At 44.6% G+C, this 20,653-nt stretch overlaps 1 protein-coding gene across 2 annotated transcripts; it reads left to right on the top strand.

The window, feature by feature from the left end:
- Nucleotides 1-1,282: 1,282 nt before the first annotated feature.
- Nucleotides 1,283-6,510, top strand: MARCKS (myristoylated alanine rich protein kinase C substrate). Of its 2 annotated transcripts, none has more exons than XM_085611380.1 (2): nt 1,283-1,759; nt 4,553-6,510. In XM_085611380.1, the coding sequence occupies exons 1-2, from the start codon at nt 1,652-1,654 to the stop codon at nt 5,279-5,281; spliced, it is 837 nt and encodes a 278-aa protein (XP_085467506.1). In that variant the 5' UTR covers nt 1,283-1,651; the 3' UTR covers nt 5,282-6,510. The 2 variants fall into 2 exon arrangements, with proteins under 2 accessions (XP_085467506.1, XP_085467508.1); XM_085611382.1 differs by lacking the exon at nt 1,283-1,759 and adding an exon at nt 2,966-3,120.
- The last annotated feature ends 14,143 nt before the right edge of the window (nt 6,511-20,653 follow it).

A 20,653-nucleotide genomic window follows, 5' to 3' on the forward strand; every position in this document is an offset into this window, starting at 1 on the left:
ACAAATCTTGCCACACAACGGTATTCAGAGTCAAACACGCAGCAAGCGAAGGGCGCCTTTTAGTTGTATGTTCTGTACGCTCCAACGGTGTGTGGTCTCCACGTGTCTCTTGTCACCGCTGCACTCTACGTCCACAGGTGCTGCGCGGTTGCACCACCTGTGATCGACCTCCCATTGGCTACCGGAGTGGAAATGGTGAGGCTCGGCGAACGAAGCAGCCTTCTGTGGCTGTGAGGAAAGGATGCTGCAAGAGGAGTGAACCCTTGCAACAAGCGTATACAAGTTCCCCTAGCCACGGAATCATTCGGGAACAAAAACACCCCTTCCTCTCCTTTCGAAATAAACGTCTCCCAGCGGCCACATTTTGAACCCATGATATAAATCCGCCTTCGCTGCTCTTTTTAGGGCGGGGTGGAAAACGAGGGTGGGGGTCGTCGATCAATACAGTCTGTACACCGCAGAGCCAAGATGAACATTTCGCGTGGAATGCGGTACAAATTGGAGCAGAGAAGAATTCCACCCATTTTGGGATTCTATTCTTCTTCTTAATTTGGGAGTCAATAATTGGGGTAGGGGCGTATGGTCACATGGCATTTAATGAGTGGCCTAAAAAATGAAAAACAATACGGATTGGAGAAATGTGATTGGGGCCACAGAAACGTTCAAACCAAAGAATACAAAAAAAAAAAGCTGCGAAGAAGGCAGGGTAGGGTTTCTCCAGCACTCATTGTTCACACATCTGGACCGCAGAGTCACGTAGCCTCCAAGCGAAATTCCGCCTTGTTTATTTTGGAACTTGCATTCTGTGCCCTAATAGAAGGGGGCGTGATAATTATCTTTTATTTTGGGGTACAGAAACGCGCAATCTGTTGATTACCCAGCTGAAGCGAAACAGAAGCCGTCGAAAGAATTAAATTATCTAACTTGACACCCCCCAGCCACGAGACGAATACACTGCTCTCTCAAGTCTAATCGAAAAGAAAGCCCGTTCAGTATTATTATGAAATAAAGAGAGGGGAACACTTAAACACGGGTGCCATTCTATGTTGTTTTAATTATTAAACGAATGGAAAGCGCCTGTTAGAGGAGGTTGTTTGCATTGGGGGTGTTTTTTTTTTTGGTGGTATTAATTATCAGTCTGGGCTGATTTCAAATCATTTGCAGAGCCTGTGCTCCATTGTTCGCTCCCCTTTTAGAGGCCACGCCTCTTCCATTGTCTGGCGGAGCGCTGATTGGCCAGGACGCAGGCCTAGGGGTGTCGTCATCACTCGGGAAGCCCATTCATCTGTGGACTTGGGCGTTGGACTCCGCATCTTATTAGCGGCCGGGGAGATTTCTCCATTTTCCCCCTTGTTCTATCAGTTTACGGCTCCAAAATCCAGGGATATCTGCTTTTTTATTATTATTAATCGCGATAAAACCGGGGCACGTTTTCCCCCATCAGTTTTTTTTTATTTTACCGCCACCGTGCCCGAGTCGCTACTTTGATTCATCGAGCGAAAAAAAAGAGGAGCCGAGCGCCCGTAGCCCAGCCCCCCGAGCGCGCCTTTGTTCTGCTGCCGGAGGAGCCGAGCAGTGCGGGTCCTGGCTGTGCGCGCCGCCGCTGCTCTTTGTTAGCTCTGCTCCTTTCCCCGCTACCGAAGCATCCGTCATGGGCACCCAGTTCTCCAAGACCGGCGCCTGCAAGGGGGACGCCGCCACCGCCGAGGCCAAGCCCGGGGAAGCCGTGGCCGCCTCGCCCTCCAAAGCCAACGGACAGGTAATGAGACCTGGGGCTCGGGGCAGCGTGCAGTGCGAGGGTGGTTGCAACCTGTGGGATGTGGCTGTTTTGTTGGGTGAGGTGATGTCTGGACGCCAGTGCACGATACAGGCTCTCGCATATGGTTTTGGCCGTTGAATGTCGCGTGTACATTTTGGTTTGGATGTTTCTTTGTGTGAGGACCACGTCATTTGGTTTTCTTTTGAGAAGCGCAACTGACTCCTCGTGTTAGTCTCCCATGTTGAAAGAGCACCACGTCTGTCTCGCCATCCCTCTCCAACGCACCCACATGCCCTGTTCCCCCTACAACTCTCCGCAGAGATCCGTGTGAACTAAGGACGAGGCTCTGACCGGCCCCGGGTGAACCCGACTCCCCTCCCTGGCGCGGCGTGCATAGTACGCGCGCCCGTTGTCTGAGCCAACAGGCTGTAGGCTGCTAACTAGGGGCAGATGATTCAACCATCGCGCTCGTTTCCCGCAATTGTGTTTTAATTGAGTTACTTATTTCGAGGATTTTTCGTTGTGCCAGAGTGGATTTGTGGTGTGCCACGCCTTTGTCCGCGTGCCACTGTACCATCTGTGCATCGTATTACACATCGCAACAGCATGTCACTGATAACATATAACAAGACAGAAGAGATTGAATCTGTGTCGAATTCGACGCCTGCTTGAACGGTCCGCATAGCATCTCTTGCAGGCGGCGAAATCCGACTACCTTACAACGGAGCGGCATTGTGTCGGGGAAGCGACGCTCCATAAGCCATGTTGGATGGCTCCACCTTTTGTCTCCGCTGCTGAGGGGTGGAGGGAAGGGGTAGAGAAAGAGAAGGCGTGATCTGCACGCTAATGCTCCGCGAGGAGTAGGTGCATTCCCGTTCAGGGTTGGCGGGTGGCGCTGCGCAACATCTCCAACGATAACGCGAGTGCGTAGCGCTCCCTCCTGGCGCGTAGCGGTACTGCCGCCTCCCACTCCCCTTACTTCACGTTGTTTATTTATCTCGCTGTGATGGACAAATGTGGGGTGGGAGTGGGGTATTGTAAATGAAACCCAGAAGTTAAGACCGTTTTTGTGTCCGAATATCACATTGGGTGTCTCCCGAGACCCTCCCAGGAGGAGCTGGGACTCTCCCATTTCTAGAACTCCACCCAGCCCACCGAACTTGATACCCTGGAGTACGGTTTCTTCCGGTCACTTGTTGAGGGAGGGACTGAGCTTTTTTTCTATAGATTATAACGGGATGCTCCGGGGTTCGCCCCAGCAAACACCCTGCGACTGCCTGAAGGAAACGCTTCAGTGAGGGAGACAGGCCAAGATGCTCAAATTCTTGAGATCCCAGCCGCTGTTCAACTTCAAGAAAACGGTAATTCCCCACTCCCTACCTTTTCCCACCACCACTGCAAAGAAACTGTATTTTATCGTTATCGGGAGAAAGACATTTGGACCGACGTGTCCTCGAACGCTACTTTGAATCGGTTGAGGTAGTTAAATTATTCCCCAACGCATGCAAAACCTAGACCGCTATCTCCCCTCGACCGACAGCACAGGCAGCCATCCCACTTTAGCAGTACTTCGAAAACCAATCGAACCACTAGTTTCGGTAGTCTCCTCGCAGGAGCTTCACCCATTTCCCCAGGCATAGATCGCATCCTTGTAGGCCCTGCCCTCTGTTGATGCGGGCTGCGAACATTAAAGTCCAAATGGTACAGCTGCGCACATCTGGGCGGTGTGCGTTTCTTGGCCTCTCGCGTGGCCGCATTTATTTTTACTTTGTAAGCTTTTTTTTTTTTAAGTTGCTTACTATGGATAGTGATTATCTCGAAAGTCTTCGCGCTCTTAGCCCGCATGGCTATCGACTTTTACCTACTTTTAAGTCTATTTAAAGTGCAGCTAAAATTGAAACGGCATTACACCATCTACCCTTCAGTTAGATTACCCTAGACTAGCTAAGTTTATTCGCCACGCCATTTACAAGAATTGTATAACGACTTTGTAATGTTTTTTGTTTCGTAGACTTATGAATGGCTTTGTGAATGTTTGTGTGAGTGATACGTAGTTTAAAGAAACTTTATATGTTGGGGTGGCTTAACAGTGAGTTCTTGGATGTGGGGTGTGTTTACGTTTGTATTACGGTCCCCCTCCACCATGCAGCCTTTAAATTGTTTTTCGGTGCAATTTCTTTTTGTAACTGAACAAAAACTTGCACTTTTGTTATCTATTGTTTAATTTGCCGCCTTTAATATTTTTGGTGGTTGCTGCGAACAGCTGTGGCAGTGGGCCCCCTGCTTAGGGTGTAAACTGGCTTGCACCTCCACATACCGTATTTGCAGGGTGAAAAGTGTTTTTAGTCCAACATTAACGTGTTAAGACGTTAAGCAATCAAATAGCAGTTTATCAATAAGTTGGCATTGCATTCTGACATTGATAGTCAGATCTGAGTATCTTCTTGAAACTTCAGTTGACTGGGTTCAAAAACAATGTACCAGATCCACTTTTAACATTTAGGGATTTGGATATTGGGCTATGTGTCCAGCGCAGAAACCTGATTGCATTTTGTCAGATGAAAATATTTCTTTTGTCAGATGAAAATATTCCTATATCCAATTCTAGGCCTTTTCTAGGTTTCTTGTTTTTAAAATTCTTTTTTTATACCAAGCCAGCCAAGGGAAGTAATAGTTTCAACTAACTAGTACACTAGAATTTGACACTAGTGCTAATAGTTCTCATTGTGACAGTCATTTTACGTGTTGCTGTTGTACTGGATGATTTATTGAAATTCAATTTTTTTTTTAAAGGAAAATGGGCACGTGAAGGTGAATGGAGATGCCTCTCCAGCAGCTGCTGAGGCTGGTAAGGAGGAAGTCCAAGCTAATGGCTCCGCCCCTGCTGAGGAGACCGCCAAGGAGGAGCAGGCACCAGTCGAGCCCACTGCGGAGAAGGAGGCGGTGGCAGCAGAGGGGGAGAGCGCAGAGCCAGCCTCCCCTGCTGAGGGAGAGTCCTCGGCCAAGGCTGAAGGGGGTGCCACACCCACTCCATCCACAAGCAACGAGACCCCCAAGAAGAAGAAGAAGCGGTTCTCCTTCAAGAAATCTTTCAAGCTGAGTGGCTTCTCCTTCAAGAAGAACAACAACAAGAAGGAATCTGGTGAAGGGGCAGAGGGTGAAGCTGCTGCCCCAGCCGAGGGTGCCAAGGATGAGGCAGCAGCTACCCCAGAGGCTGCGAACACTGAGGAAGCAAAGGCCTCTCCTGAAGAGCCCGCTGCTGCAAGCCCTGAGGAGGCTAAGCCCAGCGAAGCCCCTGAGGCCAAACCTGAGGAGGCCGCCCCTGAGAAGCCTGTAGCAGCAGAAGAACCCAAACCAGCAGAGGAGCCTGAGAAGCCGGCTGAGGAGGCACCAAGTGCTGCCCCCGAAGCCACTTCCACCGAACAAGAGCCCCCCAAATCAGAAGAACCAGCAGTAGCCCCGACACAAGAAGCACCTTCCGAGCCCAGTACAGAGGCCCCGCCAACTGAGTCGGCAGAGTAAATGAAACCCGTGGCAGTTTTTGAGATAATCAAAGGACTTTTTTCTCCCCTCCCCATTGTTTGTTTGTTGGAGTGGTGCCAGGTACTGGTTCTGGAGAACTTTTCTACAACCAGGGATTGATTTAAAAAAGATGTTTTTCTTTTTTTCTTTCCCCTCCCTCTTCCCTTACAGATCCCATCTCAGCTCGCTCTGTTAACCACCATTCCAACAGGCGGAGGAGAGATCTGCCTCTGGTGGCCCCCGCCTATTTCCTTTTTTTCGCATCAGTATTAATGTTTTTTGCATACTTGCATCTTTTATGAAAAATGTAAACTTTTTGTCAACTCAATGGACATACCCATACATGAAGGAGATGGGTGGGTCAATAAGGGGTATCAAAATGAAGTGATGGGGCACAGGTGGAAACTTGGGGTGGTGCACGAGATTGCCAACACAATGTGCCACATTATGTAAAGGGGCTACAATGTGCCACGCTAAATGTGTAAAGGGGTTAGTCTTTTTTTGTTATTTTTTTAAAGAAAGTTATTACGATGTTATTTTGAGGAAGGTTGTTCTATGAGGTTTACAACACTACAGGTCTTGAGTAAGGTGGAAAAATACAAAATCAATACCCAGATAAAAGAACCCTAGTTATAGTAATTCATTTAAACCATAGGAACTTTTCACTTATCTCATGTTAGCTGTACCAGTCGGTGATTAAGTAGAAATACAAGTTGTATAGGCTTTATTGTTTATTGCTGGTTATGACCTTAATAAAAACAAATGTAATTATGTATTACCAGCAGGGTGTTTTTAACTGTGACTATTGTATAAAAAGGAAATCTTGATATTCAGAAGCACATGAAGTTTGCAAAATTTCCACCCTGCCCATTTTTGTAAAACTTGCAGTCATCTTGGACCTTTTAAACACAAATTTTAAACTCAACAAAGCTGTGATAAGTGGAATGGTTACTGTTTATACTGTGGTATGTTTTTGATTACAGCAGACTGATTTCTTTGCCAGTCGTCTTTCAGAATTCCAGAAAACTCTTCAGATGCAATGTTTTTTTCTTTTTTTTTGTGTAGCATCTTGTCTATCACGTTTTGTAAATACTGGAGAAGCTTTGACCAATTTGACTTAGAGATGGAATGTAACTTTGCTTACAAAAATTGCTATTAAACTCCTGCTTAAGGTGTTCTAATTTTCTGTGAGCACACTAAAAGCGAAAAATAAATGTGAATAAAATGTATACGTTCCTTGTGTTTCTTTCATGATGTATGTTATTGTTGCTAGCGCAGCTACTTTGTTCCTAGAGCAGGAAGTAATGTACAGTTCTCCTCGGTTACACGAGCCAGTTATTATCCCATGGTAAATGTGAGTTTACAATGTTTGCTGCTTTTTCACTGTTCGTCGAGTCACAGGTAAGCACAGCACATCCTGTTTTTTTTTATTTTTATTATTCTTTTCAGGCTTCCTTCCACTTAAACATTTTACTCACCTGTTTTTGGATATCAATTTAAATGTCTTTTCTGTACAAAGCTCGTTTTGCTACAGTGAAAACTGAGGATGCGCGACTGCAGTACTTTCTTGCCTTTGTCTTCTATCACTGTTTCAGTGGCCTAAAGTGAAATATTTGTAATGCATTTTAAGGGCGTTTCCATGTTTAATTATCAGAACCTGGGGCTTGGTTATGTTAGCTGAGCATCAGCTCATCAAATGTAAGGACATTTTGTGTATGGGTGCTGTTCTTTTTTTGACACATTGGTGTGGGTGGGCACTAAAGGATGCAGGTGGCCTTTTCTTCAACACTATACTCCTAGTGATCCACGCCTCTTTTATACATGTTCCCAATGTCCTTGTCTAGTAAATATCCCATCAGCTACCAACCACGTTTCAAAAGCAATAGACGGCAACAAAATTGGATGTGGCACCACACTGCTGTTGAAGAACTGGATAAAGGCCGATCTCCATAGTGAAATGTACACCACGTGGTAGGGAAGTGTCAGTCTTTGATCATGGGACCAAGAGTTATGGTGCCCGTTTTTTTTTTTTTTTTTTCAATTTTTGTGTACCTGGCTTTTTTTTCTCACTTTTGTGGACATCGACTTTGCTCGGATTGCTTCGCCGAGCCATTGATTTGGGTGCTGGAGTGGAACTACTTTAGTCTCTGCGGAAATGATTTGCTGAACAGAATCTAAACTTACCTGAGCCTGCTTGTCTTCTCTGTGGTGATCTAATCTAGATGGTACCTCTTTCTGCTGTGATTCAGAGAAACTTTTTTTTATGCCTGTGGTGATTTCCAGTTAATTGGATTGCTGACTGTATTTCACCAGGCCTATAACCTGAACATCTCTGCATGGATACTGTTGCAGTGGAAATGGCAAAATGGATTACCATCAAGTTCACTCCAAAGAGTGAATTTTGGATTATTCCAGATAAGGACGCACCGTGGCAGATTGGAAAATTCGTGGATTTTACTTTAGTACCGGGGGTGAAATTCTAAAAATTGATCCATCTTAACCAGTGACAGAAGCCCGTGATGGATTCTCTAGCATGAGGCACATTTTGCCTGAAGGTCAGACCCAACATGCAACACCAATATAGAGTGTCCAACTAGAAGGGTAGAAATGCTCCAAGAAATTTGACATTTTTGATAAGGCGCCAGCTTGGTAGAAGAACATGGCTGCTTTCAGCAATCATAACTGCTGCTAATCTTGAATTTTGTTGTATCATGGTCAAGTGCTGCTGAATGCGTGGACTTCATAAGGATCATGACATCGTACTATGCTGCTGCGGTAGAACAAGGAACCATCTGGTGCTCGAAGCTGATGGAACTCTGGTGCATGCACGTATGGTCAGAAGTTTATCAGTCCTTCACCACAAGCAATTGACCACAATCTTGGTTGACAGTTGACCCTTTTCGGGCTTTTACCTGACAATGCTCAATTTATCTGGTTACTGATGAGTAGTCATGTTTGTGGCTTAACACAGGCTGTGCAGGAAAACTAATCTAGAACCAAGTGCTTCAATATTCACCCAAGTTAATTTGAGTAAGTAGTGGTATTTGCCTCCCCCCCCCCCCCCCCCCCCTTAGGACTGTCCGGTAGGGATGCTGCTGTTCATAGTCCTTTAGGAATTTGTCGGTCAAGAAAGCTTACTAGTAGAGGTAAGTATAACGGATTATAGGAACATATTTAGAGCCCACCCATTCAAGCCCTTTAACTGAAATGAGTTCTAATTCATTATTCCAGATCTAAAATTTGCGCCTCTGCTCTTAAAGAACAGACTGCTGCACAGTGGTTCAAGTGGGCTATTAAGCTGCATTCCCCAAAATGCCCATTTTCTATACAAGTTTAGGATCAATCTTTGATGTAAAACTTTTTCTCCTGTGACGTGTCCTTACTTCAGAACACTTGTTTTGATGGGATACTTTTAGTGATCTGGCTTTTCATATCAAGTCATATGACACGAAGCAGCCATTTTCCTTGTTGGACACATGGTCATACTAGTTGATTATTCCTGTCTCAACAGGGGTACTGCTTGGGTCCCACATTATCGCCTTACTCGTCACATAAAAGTTAGATGAGCTTTAATTTTCTTCACTTCTACTTTAAATAAACTATTTCTTCACATGTGATCTCAAAGTGGCTGGTATAACTAGATAGCTCTGCGTACAGCAATGTGTATTCTGATCAGTGTCATAAGGAGGAATGTACAATAGCAGGTGGGACGCACACCACACAGACTTGAGTAATCGTAGACAGTCTTTTGCGCTATGTTCTTCCATTGCATACTCAGTTGATATATGTTGTTGAACATCTACCAACCCAATCAACATTTGGGCAATTCTTGACAGAAAAAAATCCAATTATTAGTGTGAAGTCCTCAGAATTTGCTGACTGTCTTGCAAATTGCAGCTGTTAAATTCAGGATTGTCTTTGAGGGCACAGCAGGGTTTTCAGACTTGGACAGTTTTTGCTGCAAACAAAACACGAATATAAAATGCTTTTAGTGCATGCATAGGAGTGCTTTTATGCATACTTTGGTACTTCATTTGTTTTGAACATTAATTTATTGTCCCAAAATTAAATCTTTCCTCTAACAGTAGGGTGCCAACCAGCCTAATGTTTTCAGATTCTCGGGGGGGGGGTTGTCCTCTGGATATCAGTGGCACACTTCTTTAAAAGTTCGGTGTTCCAAGCACGTTTAGACTGGTTGTATGTGATTTCATAGTAAAACGATTTCATGGATTAACATTGGTGAGAAACCATTTCATCTAAACTATTCAATTGAATGAATGGTGTTTACCCTTTTCGTAGAAACAAACTCATAGAATGTCTTTGATCAATGTTGGCTTCCAAATGCTTATTAAAGTCTAAATGCAATGGTTCTAAGCCTTATTTTCTGAAAAATTGCAATATGTGTGCTTTCCTTCAGGGGACATATCACATTGTCAATTACTTAGTGTGCTTTTAATTTGCTGATCCACCCACACCTGAAAAGGCCATCCACCATGGAACCTTCACAATCCACCCCCTCCCACCACACCTAAACTACACTCGCCCCAGAAGCCTAAAAGCCCTTTCTACCCCAAAAATCCACTGGACCTGAACCATGAAATCACTCGCTACACCAGCTCCACCCATTTCTATGTCTACCCCCCCCCCCCCATCCCGCGTAAAACACCGCAGCACACCCAAACGCCATCCTTCGATAAACCCTAAAATCCCTTGCTTCCCTTAAACACTAGCCATCCATGACCCCTAGAAGCTCATCACCCTAAACTAATGCTCTCTGAACCCTACAAAACCATGTCAATGTCTACATTCTGCCTGTCCCAGAGTCCTTTAAACCTCTCACCACCCTAAACTCTGTTCTTTCATGAACCCTAACACCTTCACCACTTTTACACTCTTCTCCGAAATCTAAAAACACCTAAGCACTCATCTGTTAACCCTAAAAAAAAAATGGCCCCCTACAATCAATCTCTGAATTCTAAAAATCCCTTCCTATGCCCGAACTCTAATTATTCCTGAACCCAAAAACGCCACAGTAGTCCAAAACTCCACCCAAGTTTAATGTAATCTGGGATTTTTCATTCATATTCAGGGGGGGGTGTTGTGTTTTTAAAAAGCAATTTGTTGTAACAGTTTGTTACACTCATGCAGTCAATTTACACACTAGTCTCTAGATTTTTTAAATTAAGAGGCCTGCAGTTTTAAGATGAGATGGTTCTCTCATGCTACAAGCTTCGACTTTTGTATTTAGTGCTGGCTGAAATAGCAAGTCTACTGGATCTTGAAATATTTCCATGACCAGAAATTGGTTGACTTGCTTTTGTGAACGGAGGATCTGACTTGTTCACCCAGAGGTTGAGTTCCACTCGACCCCAGTGTAAATCTCCTTCCTGAACAATTTTTATTTATGACTTTCCAGCAATTGTAGTCCTGCATATTATGCAAGCCATTTTCATGGGTTTTTTTTTTGCTAAAGAGGCCTCTCACTTAATGAAAAAATGTGTCAGGACCGAAGCAATTTCTTGAGGAAGACTCAGTAATTTTGTGATCAGCATGGATGCATGTTCCGGTACCAGCCTTCATGGCTGTTCCTCGAATGCTGAGCATGGCCTGACCTATCTAGAAGTCTAGTCATGGTTGTCTGACATGCTGGATCACACAGCTTAACTGGCCACAGGAAACCCCCCTGTCCATTCTAGTTATCCTCCACTGCAGCCATTTTGACATATTTTAAAAAGAATAGTGTAGGCATTGTTACTTATTGTTGCTCTGTACTGCATTTTACCTTCCATTATTTTGATGTATTTCAAATGATCGGTAGTACTGCCCTTATTTTTACATCTTTGTGTTGTAATTTTGCGTTGTAATGATTTAATTATCACACAAACCGTTTTTATTATCACATGGAAGTCTGGAATAACAGGAACTAGTACTGCTTGCACTGAGATTAGTAATAAGAAAGCCCCACTGACCTAGTCCAAAACCACTCGTCGGTTATACCAAAGGGAATGCATGCACCTGGGAGTGATTCAATAAAGCCCTGAGATTGATTTCAGTTTCCATTCACAACTTCTGAAAGAACATCCAAAATTGAAACATAGCTTCAATCTTTAGCAACTCTTTGGACCGTCCTATTAATTTCATGGCCACCCACACATTGTTGATGGTTCCTGCTATGATTACCTGTATAGCTCAACTTGATGTCCCATTTGCCAAAAAAAGGTCTGCTCACAAGTTTGGAAGCTGCCTTTCTCAACTAGACCCTCTCGCTCAAATGATCATGTAACTCGCTTTATTTTCAGAAAATGCATTACAGCTAGAGTGCAGTCACCATGATCTGGTCTGTGGCTGTACCAACAGGGCTTTCATTAAATCTCCAATAATAAATCCTATGTTCTTGCCCATTACTGTGGGACTGGTGCTGGCACAACTGGGGCTTGGGTTGGCATTTGAAGGCAGCCCTCTAAAAACAAAAATCAAACCAGACCTGGCTCCTGCCCATTCTCTCTTACCGATTCATTCTCTTTCTCCTCCACTCTGATCTCACCAGCCTCCCTCTTTCCTTCACCCCCGTCTTTCCCTCCTTTCTCTCTGGTTAGGCCCCCACTGTAATAGACTCCCGTGAAGCGAGCTGTAGGAGAGTTATGGAAGAGCCGGTGGCACCAAGGGACCGTCACATAGCATTCAAAGGATCCAGCTCCCTGCACAAATGTCCAGTGAGGTAAAGAGCCAGTCTCTCTGGGCACAGCATGTCCATGGCTTTCTCAGACAATCTCCTCTTATGTTCTGGATGTGAGCTTCAACGCTAATGATTGTTTTTAACTTCGCCACATAGTGAACTGTAGCCAACCTATTAGATCAACTCCATGACACGTCCCATTCTCTTCTCGATTGGTGGAGGTAAATTCATCAAACAGCAGCTGAAATATGATTGGCTACTGTACTGTGGAGGTGAGACTAGAACCTCATATTTACAACGTCTGCACCATTCTATAGGACCAGTACATCAATCAACATAGTAACGCATTGCACCCTAGTTTTTTTTTTTTTTTGGACCCTTCCCGCCTTGACCAAAAGCGCAAACACAGGAGTTTTGAAGCTCTGAGGTCCACCCTGAAATCAAACGCTAATCTAGAAGCAATGTTTTTAAAACTCGACACTGCCTACCGGGGCACAGCAACGTCGCTTGCTTTTTTTTTTTTTTTAAAGAGTTTCTGTTCCCTGATGCTGCCACACTTTCACTTCTAGATTTTCCACGGCATGCTTGGTCCATGGGCATCTGCCCACCTCTTGATATGTCACCTTGTGGGATCAGCACTTCTCTTTAACAATATTAGCATCTCACACTCTACTGACCCTGCCCTGGGGAATTTCAGAGATTTCCTCATTTAACCTGTAAAAAAAAAACTGCGCCACATTATCTCGGAGACTATGCCAGTTTTGAATCTCTCTGGAAAATATACGTCCCAGCTGAGGTCTTCAGAGAGAGGTATCATATCTTGCGATCTGTTACAGGACACCCAGACAAGCTTTAGAGCTTGAAGCGGCACACACCCAGCTACACTGGCTGCTGGATTACCACTGCAAAGAATCCCACGGAAGCTCTGTTCCAGTTGAAGGAATCTATGACCCTAAAGTGGGCAATAAGTATCGTTATTAACCGTCTTGCTCACCGAGGGCAAGGCGCTGTTTCATTTTGACTGAACAGTCAGCACTTTATGATACATTTTTAGTTACTATTAGCTGTAAGAAAATCAGGGTCAGCACGGGCTGGCTCAGGGTGGCATCCAGCATTTATTGTATTCCTCTTTCATGTTTGTTTAGTCACTTGGCCAATAAAAGCACTTTAATCACGCAGAAAGCACTCGAGGCTATTGAGCGTCACCAGAGCCGAGTGGGAGGACCAGCCGGACTCTTTTTATGTAATTGACAGGTGGATTTCATCTTATGTATTGAGACTGAAAATCGTCAAGACAGAAACCTTTATCAGTGGTGCTAGACCTGAACCCTGATTTCCTTATTACCCATTTCGTTTGAGCAGTGCCCTGACCACAGAAACGTGAAAGTCCTTTAGGGCACAGGGCTGGCTTTGGAAGCTCAAGACTCTGTGGCTGATGAAGTGGGTTTCTATTATTGTCAATATCGAACACATTATTTCCCCATTCCTTAGTTTCCCACAGATGGCCAATGTCTTGTTGTTCAAATGCTTTTGTGTTTGAATTATGCTAATAGGCCCTATGTTGGCTTTCCCGAGATTCCTTGTTTTTTTTAAGCCAGGACGATTTATTTGGGGCCCTTTGAGATGGGGTGTCAGATCACCACCTCTCAATCAAGAAAGGCATGTTTTAAACCCTTCTTACGGGACAAACTGAGTTATCACATGGCAGAGGTATTGTTGCAGAATGTTGCTCAGCGCTGGTGATCTAATTGGCTACTCCTACATTATAAAGCTATATATATATCATTCAGAAAGTCCATTCATAGATCAATTACTCCTTTCCTACTAGTGTATTTAGACATCCTGCGAGAAGCCAATTTAAGGTGGCAGCTCATCCTTTCTGCCTAAGCTGACACGAATACTGCACTTTTCAGGCTCGTCTTAATCTACAAAGGTATCCTAGTAACAACTCTAAGGGTTTTAAGACCTCATGCTGAAAGTGCCTGTAGAGGGCGGGCAGATCCTATACTCACAAGCCACATGGATATCTTACCCAAGCTCTTGAGTGACAGGCTCGTCCATTTTACAACAGGACACAAAGACCTCATACACCCTGGACAGCAACATGGCGCTGCCCCGGATGTAGTTCATACACGGAAGCACTTTCTTTGTAAACGTTTCTTTCAGATAATGTTCCTATGTAAGTTACATCCTACATCAGATATTAGCCCATATTGCAGCTGAGTGCAGGAGAGTATGTTCAATCGCCACAGGCAGGCAAAAGGAAGAGAGAACATTATCATAGTTTCTGTCTTATTGATTATTTATTGTAAAGTGCCTTGTATTGTTTTTGTAGACTTGGCACAAGCTGAATTTCGTGTAACGGTTTTTGGAGAAATAAATCCAATTCCTTGCCCGAAAATGAGGAAATAACGCCACATTTCTGGAAGAGTTCTCATTTCGAGTGGTAAACGTTTGTGAGTGAATGACTTACAAACAGAATAATAGGAAATAATACTTAGGTGAGGTGCCAGAGAGAATCTTACTTGTGTGCATTTTCCAAATATGGAAGAGAAATGAAAGGCAGAGCAGCCAGGGCAGTTTATGAGTGTTAGTACAGGCACCGGGCGGTGGGGGACTTAATTCCCTTAAGGCATTGACCGGAAACATATTTTTGCCAGTTTATTTACAGAATACTGGCTGATATTTTTGGTGTATTTTTTTTGTCTTTTCCAAAAAGGAGTAGTGAAGTTGGTATATTGCATGCGAGATGCATTAGTGTATTTGAAGTGTCTCTGGGTATCACCAGAGCATTGAAGAAAGCAGATTCACGGGAAGAATAAATATTTTAAAAAGTCTGGGTGGGACTGCTCTGACACCCCGATAATCATTTCAGTGGGGCTGATGCAGAGTTTGCAGAGGAATATGTTATTTTATCTGACAGTATCTCCTTTATGGGATTAATCAGAGGTTAGAGGGGTGAATATAAATAACCTGTATGAGAGGAATAAAGACTCACGCCCTGGGAATGTATGCACTATTGTTCCATCACATATGGATTTTATTTTCTCCAAAGGATGAAGGGGTGGGCCTGCGTCAATCTCAGCTCTACAAAATGAAATCCATATGGGCCCGCCCACTGGTACAACAATCTTACATGCTGTTTAAGCAAACAATTCAGCAGAATCCATCTTGTTTCGGCGACCAAGAAACACCGGTGTGCGTGTATATTGTCCAGATGTGTGAGGGGCATTCCTTATGCGGCCTATAGTGTATTGATGTCGAGGGTACAGAAATTAGAAGCAGCTGTGCAGAGAATGGAGATACATTCACATCTCCAACAAAGAGGAAGTACATCACTGAAGAGTCACTTTTAATTCATAAGATACCACTTCCTGTTGGTGTTGCTATGTTAAACGCCTGTGGCTAAGTAAGGAGGGGGTTTCTGCTCTTCTCAGGTTCTGCTTTTGAGAGTTGCTCTCAAGACTGAACACAAGCCTCAAATTAAAAGACGAGAACTGTCTCGTGCCCACTAGGCATTTCATTGTGCAGCACTGTGAAGTCGCGTACTTTCTGGAATGATGTTTGCAGAACCCTCCCAAGCCTTGCTTCATAATCATATCGGTTTATTGAAAGTTCTCTGGTGACACCAAGAGGCAATTTTGGTGTGCTGCAGTAGGTAAAAAAAAAAACTAACCTTTCCCACTTGGAACGCAACATAGAATGTTTTATTCTAGGTTAAGTACGTACGATGTCTTTTTGGGTCGAGGAAGATTTTTTTAATTTGGCCACACTAGATCCATTTATTAGTGAATTAAAGGCAGTGGCGTATTTTCTCCTGAATTATTTTAAGGGAGTTTTTACTTTTTGCGTTATCTTGTCATGTGATTCTCTTTTGTGAATAACAATAGTTTTTGTACAATACTGGACTCAGAATTAAATGAACAGGTTGGCATGGGTTTACCTATCAACACAACCTGAAACAGTGTATCGCCAGACCCTAGTTCGAGAACGGTAAGAGAGACCATCGATATACAGGAAGGGGAGTTCAACTAATGCACTACAAAAGTATGTCATGCCACCGGGTCATCTTATAATTCTCACCCTGCTGGCAAATACAAATATTTATTTTTCTTAGGTTAGACCCTCACCCAATCTATTAGTGGCATGTATCTTCATCTGGTCTCTAAAACCAGGATGGGCTCAAACATATTTCAGGGAGCACATTATTTCTTAGGCTGGGGTGTATAATAAAAATATCTCAAACAACCACAATATCCCTTTAATATTGGTTGTCTGAGTTTGGTTAAAAATGGGCACATGGGGGTATGGATATAATGGTCCTATTATCGTAATCGCTCATCGCCATGTTTTTGCCCCAAGAAAAAAGAACTCTCAGGTCCAGGGCTTTTATCAGGGCACGCAAACTGCCCCATAAATTATTCCAATATATTCACTAAATGCAACACTAACATGCATGCATGATGAGATATTACTCATCTAAATTTGCTGCATTAATTCTTGATCCTGGTGTTGGAAGAGAACATACATCGGGGTGATGTAAAAAATATAACTTTCATTGTGGTGAAATTCATCCATGCGTACATATCGCTCGTGCCAACTTCCACACAGTGATGGGACCACACAGCTCCGCACTTGCTTGGGAGCCATTTTAAGTTGTTACGCTTGAGACAGTTGACTTTCATCCAGTTAGCGACTTCAGTCATGCAGACAGTGAATCCGTTCCTTGTTTTGGGCATCTTGTCTGACAGTTGTGTGTCATCTGTGTAGAATAGAATGTTGACGTCATGTGCGTGGATAGCGTTTGCCTGAGGGATCATGTATGTGTTGTTGAAGATCAGGTTTAGATATGTATTTGTCTGTGTGTTGTCTCACAATGTGTGGACTTCACCCACGTAGGTTTCAGAGCTCTGTATGCAAGAAGGAAGAACACATGTAAAAAAATCAATACATTTATTGATTGGTAGCATAACAGAGCAAGCATTAATATACATTACATTAGTCATGATAATTAGTATTAGCATAAAATACAGTATACAAAATGTATGCATAAATGAAGAAAAATGTATAAATAGGTACGAGTTGCAAGATACCGACAAAAACTAATACAGGTTTAATATTATTGATAACAGATATACAAACATAAGGAGCCAGTGAGCATACAGGTATATTGATCCTACACAGCAGTCGGCAGAAAAAGAATACAGACACAAATTAAATGACTCTTCATTAGGGAGTAGAGACCCTAGCAATGACCATAGGCCTGGTGAAATTACAACACACAGTATCGACATATGACATTCATATATCTGTAAAATTTCATTGATATTTTGCTCTTTATGGTCTTTAGAAAACACATGAGAGGTTATATATGTATGAGGTGTTGAGCTGTGCCGGAATGGAACGCATGAAATACTTGATTTAATCTCAAGCTCTGGCAATCAATCACAAAGCAGCATTTCAGTCCATTGTTTCTCACCTTCATTGCCGCTTTGGACGGAGACATGTCATAGGCAAATCAGTTTTGCCCCCAAGCCAATAGGAACAGGCCAGCCCAGAACTGGCAGAACAGGTCCACTCCAGACGGGAATAAAAGCAACCCATTCAGCTCTAGTCTACCTAAACCTCATCAGTGAGACATAGCTTAAGTCATATAGAACACTGAACATAAGACCCGAGCTTTAAACATACTCGTTGCATTTAAGGCGTCAACTGCAACAAACAAGGTGATGGATGGAATGCTTGAACTAACCTCAACCACTGCCCTTTCATACATAAGATGGATAGCACAAACAGATTTGGGCTCAGAGGTCAACGCAATATAGCTTTAGCCTTCTGGCAGTGCAAACTCTGTAAATCTGGCCCATGGTGTATTGAATGAATGAATGAATGGCAGCATTTATGAAGCTCAATGTTCACTCTAAGGAGCATCTTGGCTTGATGCCTCCCTAACTACATGCAGAGGGCCCAATCTACCTTTGCCAGGTTGCTGTTCATCATGAAAATAGCCCAGGGGATATTAGCAATTAGTCACTTGAGCAGAAGGCGCACACAGTGAATTTCTCCATTAATTGAATACATGCCTCCATGTTGCAGGCACCTCATTACAGGAGTGTAATGTGCGTGTATGTTGTGTGTGTGATTTGTTCTTGTGCATTGTCCTCCTTTGGAGCTTTCAATCAGTACCTCATCCATATCAGCTCGAGAAGAGGTCAGCAAATATCACTTTGATGAACAGAGCTATTATTGGATGCCACTAGTGATTTCCAAGGCTGTTAGGTCAAGCTCCAGTGCCACACTGATGAGGCGGACAGGCACATTCTCCAGGACACGGGATACATGTTCCAGTTTTATCAGTGAGTTTGTAACTGGTGTTAAATGTACTGGAAGCTGAAGTCTCCACCCCTTTGGTCTTCTGGAGGAATGTAGGCAAGTGGAAAGAAAACTTTGGTCTGATAACAAAGACTATTGTTTTATACAAGTTTGTTTTATGAATGGCCACACACCTGTGTGGAATCTCAGAATGACCATGGCTTATGTTAATTAACTATGTGGAGCAATACATTGTCTGTTCTGGACTCTATTTATGACTATTCTTTTTAAGGATTAGACCACGTTTATGGTTGTGCCAGTCTTTAGAAGCTGCCAAATCGGTAGCTGGTGATGCATACTGGCAAACATTCAATAAGAAGCCTTAACCATGTATGCCATGGCAGTGAAAATAAATGTGGTGCAATACCATCTTTTACGTAGCGCAACTGTACTAATAAACACACGTTGACACATTTATCACTATAGTGCAAAGATCAATCTCCATGTTATTACCACTATATAGCGAAATTGACACGAGAAAATTACAATTTCCTGCGGCTTAGTTTGCGTGCTACATTGACTTTTCACAGGGAGACAACGTACATAATACCCTAGACCTTTTCAATGTATTTTAAAGTTACTGTACAAATAGCCCCTTGTTCCTGGCTTGGTGAAATGCCTTTTTATAGCATATGCATGTGAAGAAATGCCGTGCCACAAACCATATATTCAGATGAACAGAGTGTAATGTTCTGTCTATTACCATTTTTGGAGTGGAAGGGCTTCACTATGTACTCCAAGCTTCGGCTCTCTTGAATTATGATCCCACCAAACACTCAGCAATAATAATAAACAGAATATTACACTCTGCATATAGTATCCCGGCACTGTTGGATTATGCCACACTCAAGGACCAGTTTATGTGGCAGGATTGTCTAAATTATGCATCAAGAAAGAGCAACTTCTGTAGCACATTTACTGGCAATATTATTTGGCAAGAGCAGTTAGTCTGTAAATGTTTGGTAAATGCCTCAGCCGAACAATGACATAATTCCATAGTGCTTAGTATTGTCCACTGTTCAACAATCTGTCCATGAGGGGGCGTGGCCTGCAGCCGGGGAAGATGGCGGCATAGTGCGAGAGCTGCGCTAGCTACCTGAGTATTTCCCTGGAAATCCAACATCATCCGTACACCGGGGCGGCCACGGAGGACACCCACCGCTGTGTGAGTAGGGCAGTGGACCGCAACGGTGCTTTTCAGCGACCTCGAGTGCCCACAGAGACAGCCAGGGAGACGGCGGATTCGGGCCTGATCTATCAGAAAATGACGCCAGCCCGAGAGTTCTGAGTGGCGGCTCCCAGCGCCAGCGAAGCTTCCCAGGCCCGTCGGAGTGGTAGAGTGAGCCCCTGCAGTGAGGCCGTCATAGTCCTGCGAGGTGAGGGCCCGGCTGGGGATCGGGAAGCAAGTGACGTGTGCGGCGAGCGGAGGCTGCCCAGCGGGAGCGCCCACCATCTACAGCGGGGTGAGAAGCGACTGCTGGGCATCCGGGGCACACCAGTGCGAGGGCCCCTGTGGATGGGGCGGTGGATGGTGCCGGTTGGAGACCCTGGGCAGTGAGGAGCATACTTGAAGGTGCAACCCCCCACATTGACCTAGTGGGGGGGATTATTCCTGCTGCATGTCCTTTACAGAGTGCAGACAGGGATTGCGCCTCCAGTTCAGCGTGGTGCTGGAAGCCTCCGGAAGGACTCAGTGTTTGCGTTGGCATCTCGTGGGGGGCCCCTGCCAGAGCTGCCCCTTTGGACCTGGGACGCACGTCGCTACAGGGCGAGAGTGGTTTTGGGCCCTGGGAGCGGGTAACAATAACGGACTTTGCAGCAGGTAAAGGTGGCCAACGAGGGGCGACTAGCACCACTGCTCCCTGCGGCAGGTGGAGCGTCTGGGACCTGGGCGACGTGGAGCTACCCGCAGCGAGCACAGTCTGAGGGGGGGTCTCCTTGACGGCTGGTGCCCGGTTCTGACCTAGCTTCTGGCGCACTATGGGCCGAAATAGAGCCCCGGGCCAGACCAACCAGATTGAGAAATATACGGTAGCCATGACCCATGAGAGGGGTGCGGCGGGTGGCGTTCAGGATGAGGACGGGGGCCCGACCCCTCCCTGAAAGATATAATGAGAGCTATCAGGGACTTTCGAGGTACTATGGAGCCAAAACTGGACTCTGTGACAGAAGAAGTAAACCTCCTGCGGGCAGATTTCTGGAAAATGTCCGAAAAAGTCGGGGTGGCAGGAACCGGAATTGGGGGGCTCCAGGCAAAAACGAAGAGACTGGAGGAATAGGTAGCCGCGCTTACGAAGAACCAGGCCGACATCCACGCCCGCTTG

This window comes from Triturus cristatus, chromosome 6, assembly GCF_964204655.1.
Source record: "Triturus cristatus chromosome 6, aTriCri1.1, whole genome shotgun sequence".
Taxonomy (NCBI): Eukaryota; Metazoa; Chordata; class Amphibia; order Caudata; family Salamandridae; genus Triturus; species Triturus cristatus.

Coding starts and splice junctions, on each gene's coding strand:
- MARCKS (XM_085611380.1), top strand. CDS start 1,652: ATGGGCACCCAGTTCTCCAAGACCGGCGCCTGCAAGGGGGACGCCGCC. Junction 1,760..4,552: donor CCTCCAAAGCCAACGGACAG/GTAATGAGACCT, acceptor TTTTTTTTAAAG/GAAAATGGGCACGTGAAGGT.